Below are 19964 nucleotides of genomic sequence, written 5' to 3' on the forward strand. Positions count from 1 at the left end.
ACAATGGCTCTAGCGCACCACAGATGGATTTTGGTGTTGATGTCACAAACTGTCTTGCCTCCTATGCCTGTACAAATAAGCGTAACGGAGAGGAACCCCGCTAACACAAATAACCCAGTGAGCAGACAGTGGCGCAGGCTGAAGCTTAGCTCGAGGACCGTGGCCTATGCCAACTCTTCCAAATTTCGCCGCGATTTCGCAAAACATCAGGTTTTGTTTAGACGATCTCGATATTTCTCTTGGCTTGAAGGGAACCTCCTCGCAATGGTGAAGAGGAAACCAGGACCAGAGATCCCCGAGCAGGAGCTCCGGCGCTCGACGCGTCGCAAGTCTGGCGCGGCCGCGGCGGTGTCTGCCCCACAGCAGACCGCGACCAGGGCGAAGCGCGCCGCGGAGGATGAAGAAGTTGGGAGCGACCAGAAGCCACCTGTGAAGTCAAGGAAGATCGCCTCGAGAGCTAAAGAGGGCGGCAATGCCAAGGTATGCCACTCTCCTTTCTACTCGCCACCAGGTGTTCGGTTGTCACAACTTATATTGTGTTACGACGTGCTTGTTTACTACGGCTAGAGTGCATCACCAGCTTCTTCGTCGAGCCTCGTTGGTCAAACTGAACGACTGACAATCGAGAAGGAGGAGAAACCAAATTCGAAAGCAAGGGGAAAAGCAGCCACAGAGGCCAAAGCATCTACATCCACAACAACATCCGATATCAAGGATACCATTGAAAGCACCTCACAAAAGTCATACTGGCTGCTCAAGGCGGAGCCCGAGTCCCGCTTTGAAAATGGCGTCAATGTCAAGTTCTCTATTGATGATCTAGCCGCAAAGGAAGAACCAGAGCCCTGGGATGGTGAGATGAATTCTTGGTACTATTTTGTGTCTATAGGTATCTGGTCTGATCTATGAACAGGCATACGGAATTATGTGGCACGCAACAACCTTCGAGCCATGAAGAAGGGCGATCTCGCCTTCTTTTATCAATCCAACTGCAAGGAGCCCGGTATCGTGGGAACAATGGAGATAGTGCGGGAGCATACTCCTGACTGTAGGGCCTCTGCCTCTTGTCCTCGATGTGCCCATAAATACTAACACATTCAGTATCGGCACATGACCCGAAGGCGCCCTACTATGATGCTTCATCGAAGCCATCAGACCCCAAGTGGAGCATAGTACACGTTGAATTCCGTAGCAAGTACAAGCGACTCATTGGCTTGAGAGAGCTACGGGAAATGGGCAAGATGGGATCTCCTCTTGAAAACATGCAACTGTTGAAACAGAGCCGGCTGAGCGTCAGCCGGGTAAGTGAAGACGAGTGGTCATATCTCATAAGTGTTGCGGAGGAAAGGGGCGGAGCCAGCAAGACGGCGTAGTCCATGTATGTACCAGTGTGAAAGTTGGCGTTGATAATTGACTGTAGATATGGACTATCAAGGCTTGGGAAGAGTCCGGATCGTATATTCTAATACAGCACGGATACCGGCATCGAGATCTTCCTCAGCCAGGACTGATTCGATCCAGGCAGCTGTCTTCTGAGCCAACTGCAACTTGTCTGTGGTGGTTTCCAGGGCGGTCTTAAGTATCGCCAGAGCCTCGCGCAAAGCCTTGGGATATGATGCAGACCTGACGTCGACACCAACGAGCGGCCGGCGAATCTGGCAGTTGCAGGTAGAAGCGGAGTTGGGATATGCCTCCGTCATGGTGTTAAGGACATGCTGAATGACCTTGGATTGTACCGATACATTCGAACACTCTGCGAACATGTCAAAGAAGTGTTCTGCCACAGAAGCTGTGAAGAAAGGTTGTTTCCTTGAGATATCGTAGATGGCGATTGGAATAGCACCGTCGAGCGCGGGATTGCTGGCAAGGTTCTGCACCGCGTTGTCGTCGAAGACCTTTTTGGTTCCCTTGGCATCTGGATCAGGAAGCACCAGTCGGCCGTTTTCGTCGGCATCTTCATCACTATCCTCGTCGCCGAACATGATGGCATCGTTGCCATAGTCGGCCTGCTCTGCAACGGCCTTCTGGACCCCTCCCTTCTTGCCCTTTCGGGATTCCATGCGTCCCAACCATTCCATTTCACAACGGGCATACTCGATCCAAACTGTTGCGTCCCTGATGCAGAACCTGGCTCCTCTCATGAAAAAGCCGCGCGAGCTCGGCATATCACCATTGGCAGCCGCCCTTCGTCCTGCAATGACCCAGAGCTGGGGTTTGTTGGGATGCATCCTCAGTGCGCGGGTCATGACTTTTCTCCATCTTTTTGAGGCCTTTACCTCCTCTGCGAACTTTAGGTACTCCTTCCACAAGGTCAGATCGCCGGGATGTCTCTGGACTGCTCTGTCGTAGATGCCGAATATTCTACCCTCGCCGGCATGTGAGCTCGACTTGCGGATCTGTAGACGCTTGCAGCGTTTAGCACGGAGTGATTCGAGTGAGCGTTCCCACTTGATGTAATTGACATAGTCGACCGGTTTGGATCCAGGAGAGAGCACGAGATGCTCGAAGTCGGAGCGCTTCTTGACCAGAGAGGTGATCTCTGGTTTGGTAAAGATTTGAAGCGATTCGAACTGGCGGAGTTGGGGGACGGATTGTTCGAGAAAGAATTGCGCTTTGTCGGAAATGGCTGCCATGTTGAGCGAGTCGTGGGCTTGCGCAGCCGGCAACCGTTTTAACTATTATTGATTTGTCGAAATGTTACCCAGAGTTGTCTAAAAAGAGGTTTCATGAAAAGAGGCAGACAAAGAAGCGACGGAAATTTTAGTGGAGCCATGGGGTCTGTGGTGGGGTTTATCTGCATAAACCTGGTTATCTATTCGTTATCTTCGGTGAGTGGTCACCGCCAACGGCCCCAAGGTGAGCTGTGAGGTGAGCCCAAAGCAGCTCGCTCGTCAGCGCTCGCAGCGGACCGCACCTCTCTCACATACGGAGTACATGCATACGTGCTGGAGGGTTTGTTTGTTACGCAGTAGCATCTATCGGCAAGGCGGCAACCACCAATCATATCCCCACCGATCACGACAGGCTTTTGACAGGGGGGTCCAAGCTTATTTTGCTTTGCCCAAGAGGCCACTAACTCTATGGAGGGAAATGCGGAAATGCAATGGGTAAATAAATGGCAGTGGATGGCATGACGGGATGCACGCGACACCGAAGAAGCCGAAGCTGCGAAGCTAAAACCCGTCGGATTGGATGGGCCAAGCAAGGCAAAGGCAAACGCAAACAAACAAACTTTTATTGCTTCTTCGCACTCCAATAATCACTCTTTCGTAATCGTGTCGTGCCTTGCTTCGCGTCCTTTCGTCCACATGTGTCTGTCTCCCTTTGGCCATCATAGTTTGGCGACAGATTCCCTGAACGATGGCACCGTCAACTTACAAAGACAAGCCCAGCGGGGCTCTGATATCATTCAACGCGAGATGGATTTCCCACACCCATACCATCGTAGCATACAGTCAGTACCTACCACCACCAGAACCGTGCACTTTTCTATGCACGACACACAGGCCAGCGAGCTTCTCTGTCAAACGAGTCAACCGAGAATGCGAGAATGCGAAGAATGCGAAGAACATGGTGCCAATTGACTCCCTCACGAGACCCCGTCGCTGACTTGTCCTACCGTTATAGCTGCCTTTCTTAGCGCGCTTATCGTTGGTTGTTCGCTGCATTATCACAAGATCGTCAAGAATGAGTTCTATGGCTACCCACAAGAGTGGTTCCCCTCGGTTTCCGCAACCATTGGCGATCGATACCCCGAGCGATCCTTCTTCCAGCTGTTTATTGCGATAACATCTGGTGAGTAGCCCCACGGTTCAGTCAGATGCTGTAGTTGGTAGCCAAGAGAAGCAAACCAAAACAACCATGATATGTAGGATGCTCATGCGCTCCCCGTGACAGGTGCTCGATTCGCTTTGGTCGGATTATGGTATCTCCTCACTGCAAAGTCCGGCGCGGCATTGCCCAAGTTCGTAGCTGCCATGGGACTGCTCCGCACATTCACGTGTGGCGGCTGGACTTATGTTACCTCGACCGATGACCACGACTGGCACGACATTTTTATGATCTCCTACCTCGTTCTCACGATACCCTGGACTACCGGCTGCATCGCACTGAGTCCCCCGAACGCAAAGGCGATCAAGTACAGAAAGGTTCTTGCCGCTGCCTTCTTTGGCACTCTCGTTCCTCTGATCTATTTCTTCATACAACACAAGGTGCACCGTGTGGCTGGTGGTAGGTAACTCTGGTTCAGATCAACTGAAAGTGCGTCGACCACTGACCCGGGATAGCCTACACAATTTACGCTTTCTTCGAATGGTCGCTCATACTCCTCGATGTCGCATTCGACGCTGTTACTGCTCTGGACTTCTCCACCTTTGAAATCGTGGTGAGAGACGTTGGTGGATTTAGCCAGGGGTACGTTCAAGAACTTCCGCGTTGGGCTCACTGAGCCAACATATACTGCGCACTCGCTCGGCTGGACACCATGTGCAAGTAGCTACTGACCACTCAAATCACTCTTGTCGTAATGGTCGTGGTTTCTCAGCTACAGCGCCGCAATGAGAAGGAGGGAAATGCATTCGCACTTGTACGACACAAGAAGTTGCTCCATGACTCGTTTTGTTTACGAATCCATTGTCAAATATGCGATGGGCTTCTCCGTTCATAGTACGAACGACCGACCTTCGGAGAATTCGGATAGCCCCGTTTTCTCCGCACGCTTGCGGGCCTATGTTTCATCAGCAATGGGCTAGTTATGCCTGGAAGGAATTCAGTGTTGTTATCCTGCTGTGCAGATCATGGCAATATGTCTGCCTCGAAACTATGACCTATCACAGTACAACCTTAAAAGCATGTTCTCCAGCAATATCTCCGTAGACAGTCCGAGCGAGTGTGGTGCAGCAATAACCATTTGTTTTGATTTCATATAGTCGAGGTCGTCGTATGCTGATTCGTCTTTCAGAGAGAAGTCCCGTGTCCCGACAACGAGCAGAGCCCTGCAGAAGCAGAAGTCCAGAGCGACAGGCGGTGTCTTTAATGCAAAGCTTTCGTGGAGAGAGGTGTTCGACACTGGTGCTGAGGTCTACCATGGCTTCGTCTTCTGGTCCATGCTTACCAGTCTGGGCGTTGTGATCTGGTATTTTCCACTTTGGCACATGGGAATCTCAGGGTACGAGGTACTTGTCATGTCAACAGTCTCTCCAATACTTTTAGGCATCAAGCCGCTACGATCGTTGGTCGTCAATAACCTACGAATCTGTCACCTGTTATCCTTGTCTGGGCTTCTTGCTTGGCTCATCACAGACCCCGTCTATCGACTTTTCACCGTGGGATTTGGTGTGTGGATGTCTTGTTTGTCATGGGCTGCCACTCTATATTCCGATAACGTCCACGAGGCCCGTCTTGAGTCCAAGATCCTTGCTTGGACTGTAGGTTTGGTTTTATCTGCAACGGCCAAGTACGCATGGTGGACAAACAATCCAATCTGGCCAATCATGCATGCCGAAAATGGAGGAAAGAATGAGATCGGACTTGTCTTGGCTATCATGGCAGCTTGGACATTCACTCGCAGATCGCCTCTGAACACTGGAATTGCCAAAGAAGACCAGTCTGTCGGTGGATCCGCTTTGCTTTCTGCGTTTGGCGTTGGTGGCCTATTCTTCGGCCTACATTCCTTGCTTTCAGACACAAGTACCATGATCCTCTGGGTCTGGGAAGGTTATCCAGTCAGGGGCCCTCAATCTGCAGAGCATGGTTGGCTCACTGTCGCTGCCATGACTACCGGTCTCCTTACTGGTGTTGCTCGACCTGAACTTGTCAGCACGTGGTCCGCTTTTGGCATTGGTAGTGTAGGAGCTGCGGTCCTCACGACAAGGCATAACTGGGTCGGCTATACCGGCGCGCTCACAACAGCCTTCTATTTGATGGCCATAGCGCCCCCGATTCTGACGCAAGCTTCTAAGAAAAGCCCAGCCACCACTTTCGGACTTGGCTTCCTCATCTACAATTTTGTAGTTCTCTTCCACGTTTGGGTTGTTGCCTACGCTTTTGTTCCAGGCGGCCCTTACGTCCGCGAACACACGGACTGGATCATGATCACCATGATGGTCCTCCTCGGTGCTGGTGTCTGGAACCTGACCTCTACCAACGCACGACGCCAACAGAGCAAGACGCCAGCGCGTGCGCAGTCGCAGCACCGAAAGTATCACACATGGGCTCTTGCATTGACTAACATATTATTCCTTGTATCAGCTTATCATCGCTTCCCTGTTTATGCCGAATACAAACCTTATCATGAAGACTCGCGAGTTCTCACAGCCGGTATCTGGACAATTCACTTCTCCCTTGATAATGATATGTGGTCATCTGAATACCGGATGCGTGATCTGATTAAGGAGCTTGAAATTGATGTCATTGGCCTTCTCGAATCAGACCTCCAGCGTATCATCATGGGCAATCGTGACACCACACAATTTCTCGCCGAGGACCTTGGCATGTACGTTGACTATGGCCCAGGGCCCAACAAACACACTTGGGGTGCGGCACTTTTGTCGAAATTTCCCATCGTCAACTCGACACATCATCTTCTCCCGTCGCCTGTTGGAGAGTTGGCCCCGGTCATCCATGCCACGCTTGACTGTTATGGCGAGTTGGTGGACGTGTTTGTCTTCCACTCCGGACAGGAAGAGGATCCCGAGGACAGAAGGTTGCAGAGCGAGTACCTCTCCAAGCTCATGGGTTCGTCGCCACGTCCAAGTATCCTGCTTAGCTACCTGGTCACGAACCCTCTGGAGGGCAATTACAACACGTACGTTTCTGAAATATCAGGAATGCACGACGTCGACCCGTCTGACTGGGACCGGTGGTGCGAGTATATTCTCTACAAGCATCTTAACCGTGTCTCATACGCAAGAGTCAGCCGCAGCACGATCACAGACACCGAATTGCAGGTAGCCAAGTTCGTGATACCGAAGAGCGATGGCGAGAAGGCGCTTGTCGCGTCTATGGAGGCAAACCCAGCGCTCCGCGACCGAAGAGTGATCGAGAACGCAGTGCCAGAAGGCTGGAGATTCCCAGATCTCTTCAGAGGGGAGGGCGTCAGGGGTCACAGATATCATGTCTTTGATGCACCAAGATACTATAAACCTGAATAAGGTATACGATACCCAGTAGGAAATAAGGAAGGATAATGGTGGTAATGGAATGATAGGACGAAGAAGTAACGATCGCATGGTAACGACATGAAGAGAACGGGAAGGACGGACATGGGTAGGGTTAGGGATAGCGCCGGTCCTCTTCTGATCACTAATAGTCAACGATTATACCAATACGTTTAGGTTGTGTATGGCCTGGTCCGACTTAGGAAGGATTTGGTTTCCTGTTTTGGCTGCGCGACCACATAGACTAGATCAGGCCGATTTAAATCTAACGTGGGAAGATTCTTATTCGAGATTACTTAAGCACAACGTTAACGGCCGACTTGCCGCTGGACTTGCCGTGACTCCGCAATTTCGGTGTTGGCCCAGATCTCCACATTCTCCAGACACCTAACCTAGGAACTTAGTACTAGAGGGGTTTGCTCTAAGTTGAGTCGACGGATTCCTAAGGAGAACATCACATCGTATACTTATATTCGAATTACAAAGATCTCAGTTGTGAGAACACCTGCAAAATGTTATACATAATACCAGAAGTTCAGACCGCCGCCGTGATCATAAATCCGGGGCCGAGTGGCCGCATGATCATACGAAACGATGTGCTAGTTGGTAAGCCAGGTGCCAACGAAGTTTTGGTGAAGTTATCGTATAGTGGAATCTGGTAAGGCCCCTTATCCCCTCGCGCAGAAGACAAGTCCGCCATGCTGACAGGAGGCACTCGGCTCTCCGCAGCGGCTCGGAGATCCGCGCCGTCCTCGGGTACGGCGCCTATCAAGACGTCGTGGGCCACGAAGGCGTGGGCACGGTCGTACAGACTGGTGAGAACGCCGACGCGTCGCTTCTGGGTGCCAGAGTGGGTGTCAAGTGGCTCTACAGCGCCTGCGGTGATTGTTTTCTGTGCCGGAGGGGCGACGCACATGCTTGCCCGAAGCAGGAAAACACCGGCCGCACGAAGCCCGGGACCCTGCAGCAGTACGTCATCGCCGATGCCCGTTACCTCACCGGGATACCCGACGAGATTGCAGACGAGATCGCTGCCCCGCTGCTCTGCGCAGGTATCACCATGGCTGGCGCGCTCTCCAAAGTCCACCCGGAAGTCGGGGACCGCGACTGGCTGGTCGTCTTGGGCGCTGGTGGTGGCCTTGGACATCTCGGTGTGCAGATGGCGTCTAGACTGTACAATCTGCGAGTGATAGCCGTGGACGCTGGAAGGGAAAAACGCACGCTCGGTCTCTCTTGTGGAGCGGAACATTTCATCGACTATCTTGAGGAAGATGTAGAAACAAGGGTTAAGGAGCTGACTGGTGGTGAGGGGGCGCACGGGGTTCTGGTGGTGCCAGGAACCAGAGAGGCGTTTGAGGTGGCTCCAAGACTTGTGCGAAACATGGGGGTCATCGTCTGCGTGGGGTTACCGCCTCTAGACGTCCAGTTTCCTATATCCGCTACCGCTTGCGTAGCACGAGGTAAGGCCCGAATACGTCTAAGACGTGGACCAGGACAGCCAAGCTGACATGGTGTTTTTTTAGGTTTAGTTATAAAAGGCTCCTCGGTGGGCACTGAGAGGCAGATGGAGGAGGTCTTCAATGACGGCAATCTACGGGGAGTTGAACCCAAAATTGAAGTTTTCGAGTTTTCTCAGATCCCGCAGATCATAGAAAAGTTGAAGGTGGACGGGATCACCGGAAGGGCTATCGTAAAAATACCATCATAAAAGACCCGTTATGAAACGCAAGACGTTGGGAAGCAATTACCAGCAGATCGTGGGACAAAACGTTGACGTTACTACTGATGGAAGTGTCTCTTTACCATTCAGGTCATGATTAGGCAAATTAAACTACGCTATTAAGCTCATCTTGCAAAACGAAAGCGTGCGATTTGTCGATACAAGAATTCAGGAAAGCCGCATGGACTTGGCCATCAACTGGTCTAATTGTATTAACTCCATCTTATCGCATACGTGTTACTGGCTTTCCATTTCAAGTACTTACTGACTGTAATGCGTACCGAGGTTCTATTACATTAGTAGACGCCGTTTGGAAATCAGGTGTATCATCCGTGAACTTTTGTATGCGCCACTTGATCTTGCTTATGACCATGCTCCAGAGATAAGATCTGCCGCCCTCTCAGCAATACCGTAGACGGCGCTTTGTATATGACCGGAGACCAGCGCAGGCATAATGCTTGCATCAACAATACGCAGGTTTGGGACGCCATAGACCCTTAGGTGTGAGTCCACCACTCCGCCTTCCTCCTTGGGAAGCATAGCACACGTGCCCACTGGATGCCATATGCTCAGGGCATGGCTTTTTGCGTACTCGGTCCATTGGGCATCTGTACTGATCTCAAAGCCAGGTTCGTACTCATCTACCCAAGTATAACTGAGTGGTGGTGTTGTAGCAACTTTGCGCAGAAACTTGGCTGCTTCCTTGACAGCTTGCAGGTCGTACTCGTTGGACAAATAATTCGGATTCAATATTGGCTTACCTGACGGATGGGATGTGTTCAAATGCACGCTGCCCCTCGAAAATGGGTGTTGAATGCTCGCGATCATGGCGAAGAATGTCTGACCATAAAGTGACGAGTTCGCAACAGGATAGCCTTTCAAGCCGAGATAGCCATCTGAAAACAGAACCTCAACCTGCGGAACACCCTTATTCACATCAAGCACATTCTCAAGCTTCCTCTGATCGACAATATGTGGGCTTGCTGCCTGTCTAGCGAGTTCTTTGAAGGTGGAATCATTTCCAAGTGCTTGCTGCCATGTCAAATATGCATAGGCTGACCCGGTATTGTCGTAAAAGCCAGTAATGTTCCTTTCCCAGCGATCCAGCTGCTCGGCGGCGAATGTGGCGTTGAAGCGCAGGATGTCCGCAGATGTATAGTTCGAGTCGAGTTGATAGACGTTCACAATTCGAACGTGATCCTGAAGGTTTTCTCCGACGCCTGGCAGTTCCACGACAGGCGTGATACCCGCGGAGCTGAGAACAGTTGCATTACCAACACCTGACAGCTCAAGCAATTGAGGCGATTGAATAGAGCCCGCTGACAATATGACTTCCTTCGTCGCCGTAATGGTTGTGCCATCCTCCATCATCACACCGGTCGCTCGTCTTTCATTGTCCAGCGTGACTTTGGAGACTGTCGTGTTTAACATCAAATGGAGATTGCTTCCTGCAACTGCTAGATAAGCCGGGCTGTATGACCGAGTATAATTGCTCAAGAGCACATTGCTTGTGTGCCGCATATAGCCCAGCACTTCTCCGTCCATATATCCGTAAGTTTGCCCGTAGCCCAAGTTGTGCATTGCGGGGAAGAACTCTTCGTTCTGAGGCGTTGAGAAACGACTAATGAGAGAGCGAATCTCTCCGTGGTCACCAACGCCTTTGATCCCAGCGGAGCCATTATTCGGAGTCAGCTGGAACGTCTCTGATTTACGCATGGCGGAGTGCATAGAGTCCCAGTTCCACCCTGGATTACCGAACGATTCCCAGTCATCGTAGTCCGCCTTGGCGCCCCTGTCCCATGAAATCAAATTGAGAGCGGAGCTGCCTCCAAGGACTCTTCCACGGTTCTGTGAAAGGATGCGATTGTTCGCTCCGGGCTGGGGAACGGTGGTGAAGTTCCAGTCGTAGATAGTACCTAGCAATGATCCTTTACGGCCAGGCACGTAGATACCAGGGATATCCCGACCGTCTGGGCCAGCTTCGATCACAAGTACTGAAAGGTCCGGCAGCTTCTGGCTGAGACGAACAGCAACCGCTAAACCTGCAGTACCACCGCCGACTACGATCTACACTATCATTTAGCAGCGTATCGTCTAGAAAATGGACTGTCGTAGATGTAGCAACTCACAAAATCATAGCTCTGGTTCGAAACTGCTATAGAGAGCGCGACGAACGTAAGAATTAATAGTCCAAACATCCTGAAGCGTTAGGATTCGGCGACACTGATTGAGGTAGCTCGTATGTTCCTTGCTGAAGCATCAGTATTTATTAGGGTGATTCGAAATTTCTGACCGGGATATTTACGAAAGTTGCAGTAGTCCCAAGCTTCTCATTGGTGGTGTAAGAAGTTTCCTTGGCGGCGACCTCATATCAATGCGTGCTGGAAGCTAGGTCTGCTAGGTATATTGTATCGGCAGATATTCTGCTACATTCGGCCCTCCAACAAATTTACATGTCGAGTCGCTGAAAGTATAGCATGGCATCACTAGAGCCAAAGGAATATAACTTGCGCAGTGTAACATTCATACAGCCTCTAAGATACTAGAAGAAGTGAACTCAGAATCTGTTTAGTTTCGCTGGTTATAGCAGAGCGGAGGTAATATAGGTCGCTAGGCCTAAGCTGGTATATCGTCCGGGCTACACACCTTGCTTCGCCTTGAGCCAATTGATAGACACGTCACAGAGCTAACCTCTGTTCTACTGAGGTTGCCCTAGGTATCTGACATGTATCTGAGGCATCAGGTGGAGACCTGAGACATCCATTACCAATTGAGTTTGCCTGACAGTCTGAAGAGCCGAAATGCCCAAACGTATCCTTCGTGGTGACTTTGCCAGCGGACTTTAACTGCGTTTGTCCATTGAGGCTAGACTAGGTTAGTCTAGACTAGTATAGCCTTCTATCCCGAGCCATTTGGCGTCTCGCGATACTCAATCACTGCTTCACATTCGCCTGTGTTTTTTTTTTTATATTCACTCAATGCGAGGACTGCAGAATTATTGCTCTTGAGTATTACTTAAAACTGATGTTTATGACAAGAAGGAATTACCTTGACTGTCTCTAGAAATGAAATCATTAAAACCAACAAGGTTTGGAAAGCGTCGAGAGTCCTGCTAGCATCTGGCAGAAGAGTCGAGTCACCTGCAACGTCAAAGCATATGTAATGGAACGTTCTCCATGATGAAGGCATTCAAATTTGATCGTCACTTTACCAGTGGCTACCACATCAGGAAATGCGAACTTCCGCATCGGGGCATAGTACCACCATCGCATTGCGGGTAACCATTGCCGAAATTAAGATGTTGCATTGGTCATGATAGAAAACCTGGGGTAAAGGTTTTTTAGGGTAGCTTTTCGGGCTTGAAAGTGCCGTTGATCTGAACCGATTACACAATTGAGGCTACAATTGACCGAGGTAGTTGGGCCTGGCTAAAGCTTACGTTAGGGGCTCTCAACTAGAAAAGTAATATACTACCCCGTGGGGATCAAGCTCGGGACCGTACGACTATGCCATGCTCATGTCGACCTCTTCAACACTATAAGATGCATACCGCGTTACGTTGGCTGCCATTCTTGGCAATTGGAGCTGCAGCCCAATTGAATGACAGCTTTGTCGACGCTTGCAGCCAATTGCCAAACATTATCAATATCGACAATGTTTATGTCAATTTCACGGAGTATATCGCCGCCAACAATAGTATTTCGCTCAATGGTGTGCCAGCAGTGTGCGCTAAAACGGCACAACAGGTCGCAACCGATTTGTGTCGTGTGTACATGACGGTTGCTACATCAAATCGCAGCGGCTTGCGCCTGGAAGCCTGGCTTCCACGCGACTATAATGGTCGCTTCCTAAGCACAGGCAATGGTGGTCTAGGGGGCTGTGTCCACTATGATGATTTGGCCTTTGGTACTCAGTTCGGTTTCGCGACTGTCGGTGCAAATAATGGACACGACGGAGATACTGGCCAGTACTTCCTCAACAATGAAGACGTTCTGGAAGATTTCGTATACCGATCTGTCGTTACCGGCGCTGAGCTCGGTAAGCAGGTCGTCGATACCTTCTACGACCAAGGACACAACAAGTCCTACTACATCGGTTGCTCTACAGGCGGAAGACAAGGCTACAAACTTGTACAGGACCACCCAGATATATTTGATGGAGTTTTGGCTGGTGCACCCGCCATGAATTTCGTCAATCTCGGTACATGGGGCCTTTATCTGTACTCCTTGGCTGGCAAGAAGAATTCGACGACCTTTTTGTCCACGGACCAGTGGGCTGCGGTCCACGAGGAGATCATTCGTCAATGCGATGCGATCGATGGCGCTGTCGATGGAATCATCGAAGATACTGACTTGTGCCAACCTATAGCAGACGCGCTTGTCTGCAACTCTACCACATCCAGTACCTCGTCCACTTGCCTCACTGGAGAGCAAGCCCGAGCGGTTAATTCCATATACACAAACTTCTATGGTCCGGATGGCAAGTTATACTACCCCCGATTGAACCCGAGCGGAGAATCCCAGGCACAGTACGTATATTTCAGTGGCACACCATTGTTGTACTCTAGCGACTGGTACAAATACGTGGTGTACAACGATTCGACCTGGGATCCAGATTCCTGGACCGTCGCAGATGCGAAGGTAGCGTTGGACCAAAACCCTTTCAACGTGCAAACCTTCAACGCAGACATATCTGCCTTCAGGGACGCCGGAGGGAAGCTTCTATCGTACCACGGCACATCTGATGGTATTATCACCTCCGATGATACCAAGTTGTACTACCGATCTGTGGTCGAGACTATGAATCTTTCGCCCTCCGAGCTTGACCAATTTTATCGTTTCTTCTCCATCAGCGGCATGGGCCACTGCGGCAATGGTGATGGTGCATCTGTAAGTAATTTTCGAAATCATTTCCCACGACTTCCCGCTTTCCTTTGCGTATCTACGGGGCTATAATGCCTATTAGCAACTGTTGATCTCTTGGTGACTGTTTCACATTACTACCAAACACGCCTCAGACCAACCTAGAAGAACAATAATTGACTCTAAATGCTGTAGTACATTGGCCAAGGTTACGCAACGTACCTATCGAGCACCCCTGAGGACAACCTGCTCCTGGCCTTAGTGGATTGGGTCGAGAAAGGCGCTGAGCCCGAGTACGTCAGAGGCGCCAAGGTATCTGCTGATGGTTTTACGCCTGAGTATTTCCGCAAACACTGTCGTTATCCTAGAAGGAATAAGTATGTTGGGCCTGGAAACTACACCGACGAGGATTCCTGGTCCTGCGTGTAACAGCAACAATTGTCAAACAATGTATTTGGTGGTGATCTGATCCAGAGTTGCTTCGATTTACCGATCCCTGTATGACCGATCTGCCCTTCCACGTAAAAAACCATGATGCGAGAGCCTATTGATTCGTAAATCGTCTCTTTCCATTATCTTCCGATGTATATTCCTACTACCTCCACCAGGTTATAATAATGATAATACGAGTGAGTTCACGATTACTAGACAGTTAGTCAAACTAAGTATTAAAGCGCCGAGTGCGTCTCAGTCTTCATGCTTTTTGGGTCTTCTTTTCTCCGTCTTTGTTTTTTCTGAATCATTATGAATGTCCCTGCTATTTGCATTTTCCTAGAACGGTATTTTGCACCTAGCTTTATAGATAGAAGTCGATATTTAAATGCGATGGGAGGAACTCCTGTGTTATTTCCCTCTAAGTAGCTAACCTCAAGCCCCCTTACCAAAACAGACGCGCAAGCCCTCCCTACATTTAATCATGGGAGGGCTTTGTTTGATCTTGTTGAAACTCGCTTCCTTGGCATGGCTGAAGACCATTTTACATGGGACCTACTGGAAACTTTCACATGGGACTTGCAATAAATCCAACAGGGCATCTACGAAACCACACCCGCAAGTTCTACTCACGACATTGTTTTTGTACCTTCTAAGCAGTGTTGTGCACCAAGAACCTCGACCCCGCTCCTCACTTCAAAATCAATGGCACAATCAAGATATACCAGGACTGGTTACCAGTATTAAAGGCGTTTTTACCCTCGAGTTGCATAGAATATCGGTTGTCAATTCTTTTCTTTTTAATCGGATGTTTGAAACCATGATCTCAGTCATTTTTTCCTGTCACTTCACCTTTCGTGTAGCCAAGTCTTGCACAGGTAACATATGCAAGCAGACCATAGCAATCAATCTTATCATATACTCATTTCTCTATTGAATTTGGTGGTTGTCACTTTGAGCAAGATTCAATCACCCCTACTGATAGAATCTACTTCTCACACACCTTTACTTTCTATTCTTTTTTGCGTCACGGCAAAATCTATGAGACAACACGTACCTTCGCCCTCTTTCTCCAACCGTCATCACCCTTTACGATCTGTTTCCTCAAGTTATACAGCTCATCCAAAAACGCTGGCACAAACGTGCCAGGTCCCTTTACGTCCTGCCTCTCCGCGGCAATTTCTGCGGCGATCTCATACAACAACAGCCCCGCCACCGTCGCCGCCAACTTGTCTTCTGGATACGCGGCTACCATGGCGCTGATTGTCGTCCCCAGACAGCACCCTGTCCCCGTCACCATGCCGAGATACTCGTGGCCGTTGTCGACCGCATACACGCTGCCGCCGGCGCTGACCAGATCGGTCTTGGCCGTCATGACGACCGTGTTGCGGCGGAGCTGGGCGAGCTCCTTGACCGTGGCTCCGAGCTTGTCTTCGGAAACGGACGAATCAGACGCCGAGTCGACACCGCGCTGCTGCAGCGAGGAGCCCGAAGGCGTGCACGTCAAGACTTCAGACTGGTTGCCCTTCAACACGTCGACGTAACCACCGTTCAGGATGGTTTTGGTCGCAGCCCTGCGTACCGCCGTCGCACCGGCACTGTGGTTCTCGGTCAGCATTGTACACGCAGTTCCAGTCTGGTCATTGGGGCTTGATGAGCCGAACTTACCCGACAGGGTCAAACACTACCGGCCCACCAGCATTGTTGTACGCTTTCAAGGCCTTTTGATAGTTCTCAAGGCCCTCTGGTGTGACTGTTCCCATGTTGACGACTAGCGAACCACCTAGCGCCGCTAGATCCTTGGCCTCCTCTCCGTAGTTGGCCATGATCGGACTGGCGCCTACACTGAGCGCGACGTTCGCCGCGAAGTTCTGGACCACCAGGTTCGTCATATTGTGGCTGAGCGGCTTGGTCTCGTCGACTTTTCGAATGATATCCGGGACCAGCTTTAGGATCTCCTCGACCGACCTCGACACATGTGCCTGAGACGGGGAGTACTTTGCGAAGGGAGGTGGCGTCTTGACAAGCTGCAGGAGTTCTTTCGATGCCGACTCTGGGGAAGGTGCGGCTACGATGGCAGAGACGACGGCGATGCCGTCCAGCGACCTGTTGAGGCTGGCAGATTGCCACATGACCCGCGATGCGTTCGAGGCGTTTATGCCACCGATGCATACAGTTTTCACCTTGGAATTCGATGTGCGCAGATAGCCCAGTAGTTGCTGGAGACCGGTGGTACCGATGATGGACTTGGTGTTCTCCTTTCTGTGCACATGTTAGCCACGCCTACGTTGGCGTCTGAGAAGTATCGGGCACTCACGTCTGAGTCGCGAACACAGTCCCTATGCCCAGATAATCCGCACCACCGGTGGCCGCATGATGTACTTCTTCGATATTGCTTGCCGTGACACCAATGATCTTGTCATCACCCAGCAGCCGTCTGACAGTCGCGAGATCTGTATCCGCCAATGCACATCAGCACTTGTGTCTCTACTCTCCCACCCCGCTTCACTCGTTGACCGATAGACATTCCCAGGGGACAAAGAAACAGGCCTGTCTTCAGCCTCCATGACCACACTTACCAAGGTCGTCCTGCCCAACATGCACACCCTCGCATCCGACCGCGAGCGCGACATCCACACGATCGTTGATGAGCAGAGGCACGCCGTACTTTTTGGTCACTGCATGCAGCCTCCTCGCCGTGGCGACCATACCGCCGGTATCGGCATGCTTTTCGCGGTACTGTACGATTGTAACGCCGCCCTTCAGTGCCGACTCGACAACCGCTACGATGTCCTTGCCGCCGAGGATGGCGGGCGTCTGGTCTGTGACCAGATAGAGGGAGTAATCTGTTTTTGATTTATCCATCGTTCTGGGTTGGCACTTCCTCCCGTTCAGTTCCGACGTACAAGGATTTATTAGTCGCCCAAAAAGGTTAGAAGTTCTAGGGGTTTGGGGATACTAAGAGCCTGTATACAACAACGTTTTGACAAGGTGAGGGGACTGAGAGGTTTTGAGATGTGAATAACCGCGCTAGAGCGATGGAATTAGCTTAATATGGTGTGCTGCTAAGCTTGGGTTTACGTCATTTGACTATGCACTATGAGCGACGAAGACAAGGCACATAATCGCTACGAAAGACGTAGTGAGTAATTTTTAACATATTTTTTCTCATTTGATTCATTTTCTGGTTGCTAGTCACAAAGCTGGGTATCGTAATTGCACGGAAAGTCCTAATGAAGCCTTCCAAAAGGTCATTGCAATAAGACGATTTCGTTCAAAATGCAATTACACGTGTCACTCAGCAGTGGTCGACGACTTGGGCTTATTCATGGGCGTGAGGAACGAAAATGCCGACGCACCACCCAATGGGTTCGCAGAGGTTCGGGATGCGGACGATACGCTGCGTGTCTCACGAGACAATATAGTTACTGGCTTGGCTTCTGACGAAGCGGTCGATGTTCTTTCGGACCCAATGGCAGGTGCACGATCTGACTTGCCCCATCTGAGCACGCCGGGAGGAATGTTCTCCAGGGGTTGGCTCTTGCGACGATTCTCACCACTTGGTCTCGGCGGTGGCGGCTCGTAAGCAGCCCCCGTTCGAGCAGAGGTTGAAGCGCTCGCTTTGCTGGGTTTCAGAACTTTCATATTTCGTGCTCGGCCGGCTGGCTGATATCCACTGAGCGACGCATTCTCTTTCGGGTCAGAGCTGTTTGCAGAAGCGCCTTGCCTCCACGACGACCAAATACCGCTTGCACTCGATTCCTGACGCTGAAAATCGCTGGGCGTCTCACTTTGGTTGTCACCTGAGACAGAGTGATCCTGGCTGGCTGCCCCGACACCTCCAATCTCCTCTCTGCTCTGCTTCTCTCCATCATCTACCACATCAGAGAAATTGCTCGGAACTCGTTCAGCGATTGGTCTGCTTGGAGTCTCAGACGGCGGAGATTGCAAACCCAGGATAGGCGTGCCGTGAGCGTCGTCCTCGCCGACTCCATTGACTGGAACATCTGTGCCTGACGGTGCCTTCGAGTCACCCAGAACAAACGGTCGTGCGGTGGCATTCAGTCTCGGCTTCTCAGGCAACACGGCCACTGTGCGAATATGCTTAAAGGTGCTCTGATCCTCCGGACGGACAAATGGCACAGACAACTTCTCCCGTTCGCTGCCGTATAGGGTCATGCGGTTCTGAGAAAACAGGATATCAGCTGAGTGCTCCCTCAGCGTTTCACTTCCAATGAATATTCTTATGCTCTTTTTCAGCTCGGCACTCTCTAGCTGTTCAAGTCCGATGACTTCGAAGCTGGCAACTAGATTTGGCATTTGCGGCGCAGGAATAACATTTCTTGAGCTTGGATGTGTGACAGTCGCTTCGGTTAGGTAGACAGGGAGACGAATGCGGTGTACACCGTCGAGATCCTTGTGCACCTCATCTGCCAGATCCAATTCCTTGATCAGGGAGTATTCAAGCACGGACTGCTGAGACCCAGTGCATATATCAGCATATAGGAGCGTCTCGTGAGCAAAGTTGGTAGTCAACCAGCAACGAACGATGGATGGCACGGAGCCAAGGATGAAGAAGCCTGGAGGTGGTGCTGGAGTGTCAATAGGTGAATCGTCCTCAGAACCGGTTGTTGCGTAATTGGTATCCAACCCAATACTACTGCCACGACCCGACGCTATGGAATGGTGGGAGTGGACCGAATGTACAGAATAACCGGCAGAGCTGTGTCGACCATCGGACTTGTGAGAAAGCGTTCGTTCCATCATGTTTCCCATGCCACTGCCTGGCCTTATAGGAACGAATTCACCTGATTGTCGTCCATTCTGAGCCCAGCTGGAACCCTGAAGAGCGCTCTCGTCGAAGCGAACACTGTTCGCTCTCGAGGCGGCACCACGTCTGACAGGTTCTTCCTCGGCATCGAGATGCAGACTTCCCAGCAAGTTTTGACCCTGTTCCTCGTCGAAATCATCAAAGAGGTCGTCTGTAGGCATTTGAATAGGGCCTAGAGCTAAGCGTTAGAGCGCAAGAATTATGTCGTATAGGTTGTACATACCGTGCTGCGGAGTGCCTCCGATAGCGCTAGGGAAGGGTGAGTTCCAAGCAGACTTCATGGCCGACTCGTTTGCTTGGTGCTTCTCGAGTCGGGCGAGTCTCTCGGCATGACTGCTCTGGACATGCGCAAGCTGTTTCACGTCCATCTGGACATTGTACAATTCTTCACGAAAGACGGGGAACCGAGAATCCATGCCCGCCCTGGTTGGGAGAAAGTTGCACAGAAGATCGTATCAGACGGACGAGAGAAGTAACTGTGCTCAGTATGGGGAAAGTTGCAGGGTGGCGAAGGGCATATGATGAAGCCTGAGCCTTTGGGTGGCTGTCAGAGAACTGGATGGCGTGAGCTGGACGGCTGAGCGCGCTCAAAACGAATGTGACTATTGACGGGATAGAATTCCGTACTGATAGGCTCTCCGACAAGGCTGTTGTACTCCGCCGGGTTGATATTATGAGCACCTCAACTATTTCGAGTTATTGTGCTGAGGTCCACCCTCCCCGCCTCATCGCAGAAGACCAGGCGGTCTTGCGAAGGTGACACAACCGATGTCCCGTGTCTTTGATCTTCAGCTAAGTGTTTGGGGTTTGCAAATATAAATTTCTAGACGCAAAGGTCCTTGGCTCCAGGATGTACCGAGTAAGCGGCAACAGCGGTCGTGGGACGGCGGTATACGGAGTTTTGTCTCGATACAGAATTAGGTCAAGGGATGATTAAGCCGGCGGGCTCAATGACTGGATTGATA

The 19964-nt window shown here is 50.9% G+C and overlaps 8 protein-coding genes across 8 annotated transcripts; 4 read left to right on the top strand and 4 right to left on the bottom strand.

Moving 5' to 3' along the window:
- Positions 1-735: 735 nt before the first annotated feature.
- BKA67DRAFT_517271 (PUA-like domain-containing protein) lies at positions 736-1370 on the top strand (the record flags this gene model as incomplete). Its single annotated transcript, XM_046097888.1, has 3 exons — positions 736-850; positions 911-1045; positions 1099-1370. Coding segments are annotated over 3 exons (522 nt in total), but the record flags the coding sequence as incomplete, so codon positions are not given.
- Positions 1371-1427: 57 nt separating this feature from the next.
- On the bottom strand, positions 1428-2630 carry BKA67DRAFT_535537 (U3 small nucleolar RNA-associated protein 6-domain-containing protein; the record flags this gene model as incomplete). The annotated part of the gene is made up of 1 exon (XM_046100031.1): positions 1428-2630. The coding sequence occupies one exon, from the start codon at positions 2628-2630 to the stop codon at positions 1428-1430; it is 1203 nt and encodes a 400-aa protein (XP_045958476.1).
- A 519-nt stretch (positions 2631-3149) lies between these two features.
- On the top strand, positions 3150-7514 carry BKA67DRAFT_564420 (Frag1/DRAM/Sfk1 family-domain-containing protein). Its single transcript, XM_046102741.1, has 5 exons — positions 3150-3451; positions 3625-3792; positions 3895-4227; positions 4284-4410; positions 4958-7514. The coding sequence occupies exons 1-5, from the start codon at positions 3358-3360 to the stop codon at positions 7146-7148; spliced, it is 2913 nt and encodes a 970-aa protein (XP_045958477.1). The 5' UTR covers positions 3150-3357; the 3' UTR covers positions 7149-7514.
- On the top strand, positions 7515-9002 carry BKA67DRAFT_564426 (chaperonin 10-like protein). The gene is made up of 3 exons (XM_046102742.1): positions 7515-7812; positions 7884-8614; positions 8678-9002. The coding sequence occupies exons 1-3, from the start codon at positions 7667-7669 to the stop codon at positions 8860-8862; spliced, it is 1062 nt and encodes a 353-aa protein (XP_045958478.1). The 5' UTR covers positions 7515-7666; the 3' UTR covers positions 8863-9002.
- BKA67DRAFT_564427 (uncharacterized protein) lies at positions 8948-11167 on the bottom strand. Its single transcript, XM_046102743.1, has 2 exons — positions 11004-11167; positions 8948-10941 (listed from the first exon to the last, which is right to left on the bottom strand). Exons 1-2 carry the CDS (start codon positions 11070-11072, stop codon positions 9238-9240), a joined length of 1773 nt encoding a protein of 590 aa, XP_045958479.1. The 5' UTR covers positions 11073-11167; the 3' UTR covers positions 8948-9237.
- Positions 11168-12416: 1249 nt separating this feature from the next.
- Positions 12417-14165, top strand: BKA67DRAFT_518174 (tannase and feruloyl esterase family protein; the record flags this gene model as incomplete). The annotated part of the gene is made up of 2 exons (XM_046097984.1): positions 12417-13763; positions 13932-14165. The coding sequence occupies 2 exons, from the start codon at positions 12417-12419 to the stop codon at positions 14163-14165; spliced, it is 1581 nt and encodes a 526-aa protein (XP_045958480.1).
- A 1042-nt stretch (positions 14166-15207) lies between these two features.
- On the bottom strand, positions 15208-17033 carry BKA67DRAFT_516947 (Hydroxyethylthiazole kinase family-domain-containing protein; the record flags this gene model as incomplete). Its single annotated transcript, XM_046097866.1, has 4 exons — positions 15208-15766; positions 15837-16430; positions 16486-16621; positions 16748-17033. 4 exons carry the CDS (start codon positions 17031-17033, stop codon positions 15208-15210), a joined length of 1575 nt encoding a protein of 524 aa, XP_045958481.1.
- Positions 17034-17462: 429 nt separating this feature from the next.
- Positions 17463-19415, bottom strand: BKA67DRAFT_592450 (uncharacterized protein; the record flags this gene model as incomplete). Its single annotated transcript, XM_046104836.1, has 2 exons — positions 17463-19171; positions 19223-19415. The coding sequence occupies 2 exons, from the start codon at positions 19413-19415 to the stop codon at positions 17463-17465; spliced, it is 1902 nt and encodes a 633-aa protein (XP_045958482.1).
- Positions 19416-19964: the final 549 nt, after the last annotated feature.

Source organism: Truncatella angustata (assembly GCF_020726525.1).
Source record: "Truncatella angustata strain MPI-SDFR-AT-0073 chromosome Unknown BKA67scaffold_4, whole genome shotgun sequence".
In the NCBI taxonomy this organism is placed as follows: domain Eukaryota; kingdom Fungi; phylum Ascomycota; class Sordariomycetes; order Amphisphaeriales; family Sporocadaceae; genus Truncatella; species Truncatella angustata.